General features: G+C 50.0%; 1 protein-coding gene across 1 annotated transcript; it reads right to left on the reverse strand.

Moving 5' to 3' along the window:
- Nucleotides 1-951: 951 nt before the first annotated feature.
- On the reverse strand, nucleotides 952-10,179 carry CFAP73 (cilia and flagella associated protein 73). The gene is given in 7 exon segments (XM_065890547.1): nucleotides 952-1,029; nucleotides 5,754-5,912; nucleotides 6,196-6,417; nucleotides 6,936-7,136; nucleotides 7,458-7,562; nucleotides 8,459-8,567; nucleotides 10,124-10,179. Coding segments are annotated over 7 exon segments (930 nt in total).
- Nucleotides 10,180-12,012: the final 1,833 nt, after the last annotated feature.

Genomic DNA, 12,012 nt, shown 5'->3' on the forward strand with positions numbered 1-12,012 from the left:
TTCCTGGATGTGAAGGAGTTCACACTATCCCCACACACCCAGAGGTCAAAACCTGTCCTGGCCTCTGTCCTGCTTTAAGCCCTGTTCTCCTCAGCCCCTGGTGGGGGTCCTGGGAAGGTCAAGGGCAGCCTCCGGTAGCTGGATTCTCAGAATGGCCATCACCCAGCGCCAGTCCACAACGGAGGAGCCTTTGTGAGCAAGCGCCCCAGGAATGGGTGTCTGCCGTGTGACCCTCTTGCTGGTCCTTCTTTATTTACTTTACTTACCAAACACTCATCCAAAATTTACCAGAAAATTTGCGCCAGGCCCCATTCCAAGCATCTGACAAACATCAGCTTGTTTAAATACCCCCAACTGGGGACCTCCCTGGTGGTTAAGAATCCGCCTGCCAATGCAGGGGACATGGGTTTGATCCCTGGTCCAGGAAGATCCCACATGCCGCAGAGCAACTGAGCCTGTGTGCCACAGCTACTGAGCCTGGGCTCTAGAGCCCGTGAGCCACAACTACTGAAGCCCACGTGCCACAACTACTGAAGCTCGTGCACCTAGAGCCCATGCTCCACAACAAGAGAAGCCACTGCAATGAGAAGCCTGCATACCGCAACGAAGGGTAGCCCCTGCTCGCCACAACTAGAGAAAGCCTGTGCAGCAACAAAGACCCAATGCAGCCGGAAATAAATAAGTAAATAAATTTATTAAGAGGGAAAAAAAAATCCCCCATCTGCCCTGGGTGGGAGGACCAGGTCCCAGGTCACATGGTGGATGTGGGATTGGTGCCCTCCATGTAGCCCACATTCATTTAGTATTTGCTGTGTTCCCCTCATGCCCACCCCACTGCAATCTGAGCGAGCACAGTCCTCCTGTCTTTCTGGTGAGAGCCACTCAACCTGTAACCCGCAGGAATTGTGTACCTCCTGGGCACCCCTCCCCAACTGCTCACCTGGGTCAGGGTCAGGAGGCGTGGACGGTGGGCTTGGCCTGATGGAGGCTGGCCAGCATGGCAGAGAGGTCCAGGATGAAGAGCTTCACCTGGGGGTTCCAACACAGCCAGAGTCAAATCCCAGCCTCTTGAGTGTCCAGTACCCACCCCCCCAAAACACCAGAGGCTGCAAAGCAGGGGTGGGGGGGTAGAGACCCTTATTAGACAGCCATGATGGTGGTTCCCTGAGGCAGTGAACCTGGCCTAAACCATTCCGGTTTTTTTGTTCTTTTGTTTTTGTTTTTTTTGGCGGTATGCGGGCCTCTCACTGTTGTGGCCTCTCCTGTCGCGGAGCACAGGCTCCGGACGCGCAGGCTCAGCGGCCATGGTTCATGGGCCCAGCCGCTCCACGGCACGTGGGATCTTCCTGGACTGGGGCACGAACCCGTGTCCCCTGCATCGGCAGGCAGACTCCCAACCACTGCGCCACCAGGGAAGCCCCCATTCTGGGTTTTTGAAGCCTCAGTCCAAGCTTCCCAAACAGTTGATTCGCGGGCACCTGCAGTTTTCTAGATGGCTATCACCTGTATTATAGTTGAATTAGTATTTTCACTTGCATCAATTTTTTTCCCTTTTAATTGGATTAGTCGTGTTCACTGGTATATGACCTACTCTTATCTTCTCCATGGGGCACCCTCCTTTATTTTAATTAACCTATTTATTGATACAAACTTAATGAACACCCACGGATCCACTGCCAAGACCTAGAACTTGATGGCAAACTTATCCTTGGGCTCTTCCTTCACATTTGTCACCGAAATAAACATCTGACAAGGAAACTATCTCTACCAAAAGTGAAAAGAGATTAAATTACTCCTTGCCATAAGTAAGGGGTAACTGGAAAAATAACAAAATGAAAATGAAACCTGGTTACTCAATTCTGGCAGCTACCATTACCCACAGAGGGTGTGAGCCCCCAGGCCCTGGAGACCAGGGAGTATTATGAGGTTAAAGGCATAGTTGCTGCCCGCCCCCCCTGCCATTGAACCTTTCTCCTTGGTAAGATCAGATGGTTGGTTGAAAAAGCACTGGCTTTCCATCACTCTGATACCAAAACCAGAAAAAGATATCACAAAAAAAATTATAGACCAATATCACTGATGAACACAGACGCAAAAATCTTGAACAAAATACTAGCAAACAGAATCCAACAGCACATTGAAAGGATCATACACCATGATCAAGAGGGATTTATCCCAGGAATGCAAGGATTCTTCAATATACACAAATCAATCAATGTGATACACCACATTAACAAATTAAGGAATAAAAACCAAATGATCCTCTCAATAGATACAGAAAAAGCTTTTGACAAAATTCAACACGCATTTATGACAAAAACTCTCCAGAAAGTGGGCATAGAGGGAACCTACCTCAACATAATGAAGGCCATATATGACAAACCCACAGCAAGCATCGTACTCAATGGTGAAAAAGCATTTCCACTAAGATCAGGAACAAGACAAGGCTGTCCACTCTCACCACTCTTATTCAGCATAGTTTTTGAAGTCCTATTCACAGCAATCAGAGAAGAAAAAGAAAAGGAATACAAATTGGGAAAGAAGAAGTAAATCCGTCACTGTTTGCCAATGGCATGTTACTATACATAGAAAATCCTAAAGATGCCACCAGAAAACTACTACAGCTAATCAATGAATTTGGTAAGGTTGCAGAATACAAAATTAATGCACAGAAATCTCTGGCATTCCCATACACCAACAACGAAAAATCAGAGAAGTTAAGGAAACATTCCCATTTACCACTGCAACAAAAAGAATAAAATACTTAGGAATAAACCTGCTGAAGGAGGTGAAAGACTTGTACTCAGAAAACTATAAAACACTGATGAAAGAAATCAAAGATGACATAAACAGATGGAGAAATACACCATGTTCTTGGATTGGTAGAATCAATATTGTGAAAATGACTATACTGCCCAAAGCAATCTACAGATTCAATGCAATCCCTAGCAAACTACCAATGACATCCTTCACAGAATTAGAACAAAAAATTTTACAATTCCTTTGGAAACACAAAAGACCCCGAATAGCCAAAGCAATCTTGGGAAAGGAAAACGGAGTTGGAGGAATCAGGCTCCCCAACTTCAAACTATACCACAAAGCTACAGTAATCAAGACAGTATGGTACTGGCACAAAAACAGAAATGTAGATCAATGGTACAGGATAGAACGCCCAGAGATCAATCCATGCACATATGGCCACCTAATTTATGACAAATTACAAGAACATACAGTGGAGAAAAGACAGCCTCTTCGATAAGTGGTGCTGGGAAAACTTGGACAGCTACATGTAAAAGAATGAAATTTGAACACTACCTAACACCATAAACAAAAATAAACTCCAAATGGATTGAAGACTTAAATGTAAGACCAGACACTATAAAACTCTTAGAGGAAAACAAGGAAAAACACTCTTTGACATAAACCACAGCAAGATCTTTTTGACCCACCTCCTAGAGTAACGGAAATAAAAACAAAAATAAACAAATGGGACTTAATTAAACTTAAGAGCTTTTGCACAGCAAAGGAAACCATAAACAAGACAAAAAGACAATCCTCAGAATGGGAGAAAATATTTGCAAATGAAACAATAGACAAAGGATTAATCTCTAAAATATACAAACAGCACATGGAGCTCAATATCAAAAAAACAAACAATCCAGTTGAAAAATGGGCAGAAGACCTGAATAGACATTTCACCAAGGAAGACATACATGAAAAGATGCTCAACATCACTAATTATTAGAGAAATGCAAATCAAAACTACAATGAGATACCCCCTCACGCCAGTCAGAATAGCCATTATCAAAAAATCTAGAAACAATAAATGCTGGAGGGCTTCCCTGGTGGCGCAGTGGTTGAGAGTCCGCCTGCCGATGCAGGGGACGCGGGTTCGTGCCCCGGTCCGGGAAGATCCCACATGCCGCGGAGCGGCTGGGCCCGTGAGCCATGGCCGCTGAGCCTGCGCGTCCGGAGCCTGTGCTCCGCAACGGGAGAGGCCACAACAGTGAGAGGCCCGCGTACCGCAAAAAAAAGGAAAGAAAAAAAAAATGCTGGAAAGGGTGTGGTGAAAAGGGAACCCTCCTGCACTGTTGGTAGGAATGTAAATTGATACAGCCACTATGGAAAACAGTATGGAGGTTCCTTAAAACACTAAAAATAGAACTACCATATGACCCAGCAATCCCACTACTGGGCATATACCCTGAGAAAACCATATTCAAAAAGAGTCATGTGCCACAATGTTCACTGCAGCACTATTTACAATAGCCAGGACATGGAACCAACCTAAATGTCCATCAACAGATGAATGGATAAAGAAGATGTGGCACATACATACAATGGAATATTACTCAGCCATAAAAAATGAAATTGAGTTATTTGTAGTGAGGTGGATGGACCTAGAGTCTGTCATACAGAGTGAAGTAAGTCAGAAAGAGATAAAGAAATGCCATATGCTAATGGATATATATGGGATCTAAAAAAAAAAAAAAAAAGGTACTGATGAACCTAGTTGCAAGGCAGGAATAAAGAGGTAGACGTAGAAAGTGGACTTGAGGACATGGGGTGGGAGGGCGAAGCAGGTGCGAAGTGAGAGTAGCATCGACATATACACACTATAGAATGTAAAATAGTTGGCTGGTGGGAAGCAGCAGCATAGCACAGGGAAATCCGTGCTTTGCGATGACCTAGATGGGTGGGATAGGGAGGATGGGAGGGAGGCTCAAGAGAGAGGGGATATGGGGACGTGTATGCATATGGCTGATTCGCTTTGTGCAACAGAAACTAACACAGTATTGCAATTATACTCCAATTATGCTCCAATAAAGCAATTATACTCCAATAAAGATTATACTCCAATAAAGCAATTATACTCCATAAAGCTCTATTAAAATAAGATAAAAAGGACTGGCTTTTGCCTGTTGCTTCATTTCAAGCCTCTGTCCCTCCTAGAGTCGTCTTTTGTACCTTGGGTTACCTGGGCAACACTTGAGAGGACAGTGGTGTACATACGAATCCACCCAACTGAGGATGTGGCACAAAGGTAGGCTCTGGGGACCCAGTTCTTGGCATTTGGTTGGAATTCTGGCTGCAGGACAGGAGTGGGATGGGATGGGGCAAAGGCGGGGGTGTTTCCTCCACTTCTCAAAGGGACCATGCTTTGGGAACCCACTAGAATCAACAGAAGTGTCCAAAGTCAGAAACCCCCTGCCTCTGTTGTAAACCATGTCACATGTTCTACCACCTTGCAAACCCGAGTGAATAGAAAAGCCGGGCATACTTGGTACACAGTGACATTTGTATTGCCATCGTACAGAAAGAAAAACCACTGTACAACGCTGCCCTCACGCTTCCCAGGGAAGCCAAGGCCTGACTATGTGGGAGCCAGAGGGTCAGGGACTAATTAAAGGTGAGTCTCCATCTCCTGGTTTCTTATCATGTCACGTTTGTGCTTTTGATCCTGAGACAGAAGAACTCTTGGCATAACTGTATTGTACCCATCAGTATATACCCCGGCCTCCTGCACAGTGAGGGCACTGAGACCCAGAGAAGATCTTCTGACCTCATAGCAGGTGACCAGCAGAGCCAAGACCAACCCAGGGCTCCCGGGCAGGGGGCCGGGCGGCCACAGAGCTAGGAGACTGGGCTCTGATCGCAGAGGGTCATGCTTCACCCAGAGAAGGCGGGATTTCAGGCACCATGATGTTCCCAACCCTTAGGGGGCTGGAGGTGACATAAAGAGAGATCCTCGCCTGCTCCAGCTGCCCCTCGGTGTCCTCGATGTCCAGGGCAGGTGGCCGCCTCTGGTGCTGGCACACTAGCTGGAACAGGTTGAGTGCGGCCATCCTGGTGCGTCCCAGGAGCAGGGTCTTCTCAGCTGCGGTGTTCTGGATCTGAATACACTTGGATTCCTGGAGAACACCGCCCCCTTCCCCATTAAGGTGTGAGCTGGCCTGAGGAGGGCTGGGACCACATTCGCGTCCACTTCCCACCAGTCATAGATGCCCCTAGGTGCTATCAGGGAGAGGAGTGCTGGACTCGGGTGTCAAGTTCTCATAGGAAGGGCCTCCTGCGCCCTAAAGTGCTTTCCGATGCCTGAAACCTGCCCGTGAGCGTAGCGTTGCCCCATATGGCACTCCTCCCGGCGGTGGGAGGCTGAGGTCCCGGGCGCCCACCTCCTCCCGGCGGCGGTACCCAGTGCAGCGTGCGCTCCCGCGCCGCCTCCAGTTGCTCCAGCAGTTGCGCTCGCCGCTGGCCCTGCCGCAGCAGCTCGTCCTGCCAGGTGTCACGCAGCCGCCGCAGCCGCGCGCGCGCCTCCTCCAGCTCCTCGAGCCGCTGGCGCTCCGTGAGCCTCAGCGCCGCCTGCGTGTCGGCCAGGCCGTCGAAGCGCGCCACCAGCTCGGGGACCTCTTGGAACTGGGATGGGGTCGGGAGGGGGACTCACCGGGACTGCAGCCCCCCTGCCTTTCCTCGCCCTAACATCCCCCGCGCCTCCTCAGCCCAACTGTGAAATGGGGGCATCACACAGCCCCAGCCCCAGAAGTGTGATTACTCCGGCCTCTCCCCACCTCCACCATCAAACCTAGCTAAGCTTCACTGCCTGTGATTAATACTAAGTCACTGTTTCATTCAACTCATACTGAGTGTTTGGATTCCCCCTCCCCCCACCTGCCTGTGTGTCCTTGAGTAAGTTATCTTTCTGAGCCTCAGTTGCCCCATCTGTAGAATAGGGTTGGCAATAACAAGACTCACTTCACTGGACCTTGGAGAGAATTCAAGAACAAAGCGTGTTCCTGACATACAGTTAGTGCTCAATAAGTGGTGACTCCTGGCATACAGTCAGCGCTCCAGTAGTGCACACTTCCAAAGCCGTCCCTGAGGCTGCCTGGGGCTGCACGTGGCGCTGAACACCAAAACTTCTGCAGGGCGCTCACCTCGGGCAGCTGCTCCATTACTTGCCCCAGCAGGCGCGCGCAAGGCTCGAGGCGCCAAAGCAGGCGCTGCAGCCGCGCGCGCTCCCGCTGCAGCTCCTCCAGCTGAGCCCGAAGTCGCAGCGCCTCCGCCTCCCGGCGGCCCGCCAGTTGCCGCTCCTCCGCCGCCCTCCGCAGTGCGCGGCTGCGCCGGGCCTCCGCATCCTGGGAAGGAGGGATGGAGAGGAGGCGACGACCCCCAGGACTTGGGAGCCTGCGGAGCTTGCCGCATCCACTCCACCCCGACATTCGCACGCTGAGTCATGGGTTGCAAACAGATGGCCCACGGGCCAAATCCAGCCAGAATCTCTGATTTTGGTCCCTCACTCCTCTCCCACGCTTTTAAAAATGCTTCAGGCAGTAGTGTGTATTTCCCACCACTCCCTTTTGTATTGGTAAGCCCACTTTTTAAGTTTATGTCTGGCTCCTTTAGGATTGTGACTTTGTGACCCTCTGCCCTGCCTCCCCCCAGCAGGCTCCACGTACCTGCAAAAATTTTTCAAAGCGGACAAAGGACCCCTTTAACTCCTGCTCTTTCTGTTCCAACTGTTCCCACCGCTGTTTCAGGGATGCCTGCATAGTCTGGAACACCTGGGGGGTAAGGAGTGGGTGTCTGTGTTTGTTTGGGGATTCAAGTCATCCAGCGCTTTCACGCTCACACTTAACCTCGCTCACCTTTTGCCCTTAATCTTTTTTTTTTTTTTTGGCTGCGCCTTGCGGCATGTGGCATCTTAGTTCCCATGCCCCCTGCAGTGGAAGCGCGGAGTCCTAACCACTGGCACCAGGGAAGTCCCTTTTGCCCTTAATCTTGTCACTGCACCCTTGCTCAAATCCACCTGTGGCTCTCACCACCCACGATGAAGCCCAAATTCCCTCCTGTAGCCCCTGCATGTCAGCATCCCTGCTCTTCCTTGGGGCCTCATCTTACCCTCTCTCCTCTGATACTGTCTTCTAGCCTCTTACCCACCTGTGTTTTGTCCTTGCCTTCCTGTCTTTGTATATGTTGCTCCCTCTGCCTGTTTCTCCCTCCTCACCCTGTCCCCCTTTGGTGGATAAGCCGACTTGCCCTTCAGCAGTCCCTAAGACATCACTTCCTCCAGGAAGTCCTCCATGACCACCCCTGTGTAGAGATAGGGGCTTTCTCTGGGCTCCCACAGCCCCTGCTCAGTGCTTCCCCCCTCACAGCCATCACCACCTGGACACTTGTCTGTCCCCTTCTCCAAGCTGTGAGCCCATGAGGGCAGGGACTGTGGTGAGACCTCTAGATCCCAGTGCAGTGCCCTGCATGCAGTAGCTGCTCAATGCACATTTATTTGCACAAACCACTGATCTCATTTGATCCCCCATTTGACAGACGAGGAAACCAAGGCTCAGGACGGTGATTTGTCTCAGACCTTGTAGTAATAAGTTGGCTCCATCACTTTCCCATCTTTTTCTTCCCATCTTTTTGTCCCCAAAAGTTTCAGGGACTGCATTGAGTGGCTCACCTCCTTCTGGGCCTGAAGGCCCTGGTCCGCATCCACCAGTTCCTGCCTCTTCTCCAAGAGACGCAGCAGTGGCGGTGGGACGTGTTCCATATTCTGCCCCTGGATCTTCCTGGAGGGGCTCAAGGAAGAGGTGAGGGTGAAGGAGGCAAGAGTCAGGGCCCCCAAACTCCCCACTGGTGCCTGACATACCCCAACAAGCCACCTCCTGGCTGCTGAATTTTTCATTCATTCAACAAATTGTCCCGAGCACCTACTCTGTACCAGGCACTGTTCTGGGCACTGGGGATGCAGCCCTGATCAAGACAGACAGATCCCTGCCCTCCAGGAGCTGCCGTCCTGCTGGGGACCACAGAAAAAAAGCTAGCAAATAATAATAAATAATGCTAGGACATGGCAGGTGCTAATATGAAAAATTCAGCAGACTGAAGGGAATCTCTCAATAGGGAGATAGAAAAGTCTCTGTTGGGGGACATCTGAGCAGAAGCTTGAAGGGGAAGAGGGAGGGAGCCATGAGGATACCGCAGGCAACAGATTCTAGGCCGAGGGAATGGCTGATGACAAACCCCCGAGGGAAGGACTTTGGTGTGTAGAAGGAGCTGCCAGGAGGCCAGTGCAGTTGGAGGGGAGGAAGGAGCAGAGAGACGGGAACTGAGATCAGGGAAGTTGTGAGGGTGACTGCGGTGGGCCGTGATGAGGGGGAACTTTGGCCTTGACTCTGAGTGAGGTGGGAGGCCTGGGAGGGTTTGGAGCAGAGGAGGGAATCCCCTCTGGCTCCTGTGGGGAGCAAGGACAACAGGAGGGGCAGGGCAGCTGCAGGGGACCAGGGCCGGGTCACAGGATAATGCAGAGAGGATGGGGCTCTGATCTGGGTGGGTGCAGTAGAGAGGTAAGGAGGGGGCGGTTCTGGATACCACTGGAGAGCAGAGCTGATGGGGTGACGAGAGGAGGAGAAAGGAGTCGAAGGGGAACCTAGATGCTGGAAGGATGTTGCTGATAGCGGGCTGAGTGGGAAGCAGGGAGATCAGCTCTTCGCTAAGGCCAAGTTGAGACTGAGCTGCCTATTGACCTCTGCGGGAAGGATCCAGGGGGAGGCTGGGATGTGGAGCCAGGCTCACAGGGGAGAGGAGGCGCTGGACACAGCTCCGCAGGGTCGGCCCTGTAGGGAGCAGAAGGGATGCACTGCCATTCCACTAGGCAAGGCTCTCCCAGCTCTGGTCCAGGGGAAACCCTCCCATTTTACTGATTCTGAGACTGAAGATGGGACCCCCGGCCACACTGCTGAAAGAAGGCAGGCACCGGACAAGCTTCCTCCACCCTTCCTTTAAAATGCAGTTTGCAGTGAGAGGGGGCAAGAGCTCGAAGAGTAATTCCTTCCCACCTTGGATCAAATGATATAATCTCAGCTGGATATCAACTAGGGATGGGGATCGAGAACAGGTTAGAGACCTGGGCCTTTGACCCAGCTCTGCCCTAACTACCCCTGAGACCTTGAGGAAATTGCCATTTCCTTCGGAGCTTCAGTTTCTTCCTCTATGAAGTGGGGGCAATAATCCCCCACCAAGAACTGCCCGAGGAAGCCAGAACCCAGGGGTAGGGGGAAGGGAGGGATCTTCCCACCTGCTCCTGCCCTCCTTTCAGCCCCCCTTGCCACCCCACGCCACTCACGTAGACAGTTTCTTTTGCAAGGCCAGTCGGAATTATTTCTCCCAGGGCACTGCCATTCTCCTGGCAATCGCCCCAGGCTTGCTTTCTTTCTGGAGCTTTGCACTAGCCTAGAGGAGGCCCTGGAGGGTTGTGATGGAGGGTTTGCACGCTCAGTATTCCCGGAAGGCAGCCACCCAGCCAGCCTCGGTCGCCCGGGCGACCAACGACACAACATTCCATTGCCTGCCTGAGGCCTGGAGAATCCACCTGGGGAGGGAGAGAGAGGGGGCTGCAGGGAGGGGAGCATCTTCTGCCCGGTCTGGAGGAGGCTTGAACTCCCAATCTAAATCGGGGTGCAGTGAACAGGACGTGGGTCTCTTAGCCAATAATTTGCCCCTCGGTGCCCCATGTCTGGTCAAACCTCTTCCTGGATGGGTGGGATGGGGCCTCACTAATGTGGCTGTGTGCTCAGATGTCTGTTGAAATGAGTAATTATTGGACACCCACTGTTTGCCAGGTCCTTGGGGGGCAGGCATTCACTCCCTGGCAAGGTGCTGAGGTCCTACTATGTTCCAGCCCTTTGCTGGTCCACTCCCATTGCTGACTACCCTAGCCTTGTCTCACGGAGCCCCCAGCCTGGTTAGGGAGATAAAGCAGAGGGGCCATCAGCACTACCCTGTGGAAACCAGCTTGCAGGGACCCAGAATCTGCATTTGGAGGATGGGGGGTAGGGGAGGAGGTGACATAGTTTGCGCAATTACAGTGGGTCAGACACTGCCCTGAGTACTCTACTTACGGTATCTAATTTAATCTTTAAAACAGCACTGCCGGGAGTGGTAATAGGGAAAAGTACCCAGAGTAATATTACAAATACTCATGCGTCCGCCAACTGGAAATAACAAACACGAGCGTCTTGTCCTCTTTGCTTCCAAGCGTCTTATTTTTCCTTTTTAAATAATTTGTTTTTTCATGTATTTTCTTTTTGCAGAGTAACACTATTTAAAAAAATTTTTTATTGAGGTATAATTGATTTATACTGTTGTGTTAATTTTTTTGTACAGCAAAGTGATTCAGTTATATATGATTCAGTTGTACATATATATGTATTCTTTTTCATACTCTTTTCCATTATGGTTTATCACAGGATATTGAATACAGTTCCCTGTGGTAGGGGAACAAAGTAGGACTTTGTTGTTTATCCATTCTATATATAATTGTTTGCATCTGCTAATCCCAAACTTCCAATCCATCCCTCCCCTACCCCCCTCCCCTTTGGCAACCATAAGTCTGTTCTCTATATCTGTGGGTCTGTTTCTGTTTCTTAGATAAGTTCATTTGTGTCATATTTTAGATTCCACATATATGTGATATCATATGGTATTTGTCTTTCCCTTTCTGACTTATTTCACTTAGTGTGATCATCTCTACGTTCATCCATGTTGCTGCAAATGGCATTATTTCATTCTTTTTTATGGCTGAGTAGTATTCCACTGTATATATGTACCACATCTTCTTTATCCATTCATCTGCTGATGAACATTTGGGTTGTTTCCATGTCTTGACTATTGTAAATAGTGCTGCTATGAACACTGGAGTGCATGTATTTTTCAAATTAGAGTTTTGTCCGGATATATGCCCAGGAGTAGAATTGCTGGATCATTTGGTAACTCTATTTTTAGTTTTCTGAGGACTCTCCGTACTGTTTTCCATAGTGACTGCACCAATTTACGTTCCTACCAACAGTGTAGGAGGGTTCCCTCTTCTCCAGACCGTCTCCAGCGTTTGCTTCGTTTTTTTTCCATAAATTTAATTTATTTATTTATTTTTGGCTGCATTGGGTCTTCATTGCTGCGTGCAGCCTTTCTGTAGTTGCAGCGAGCAGGGGTACTCTTCATTGTGGCACACGGGCT

Source organism: Phocoena phocoena, chromosome 13 (assembly GCF_963924675.1).
Source record: "Phocoena phocoena chromosome 13, mPhoPho1.1, whole genome shotgun sequence".
NCBI lineage: Eukaryota > Metazoa > Chordata > Mammalia > Artiodactyla > Phocoenidae > Phocoena > Phocoena phocoena.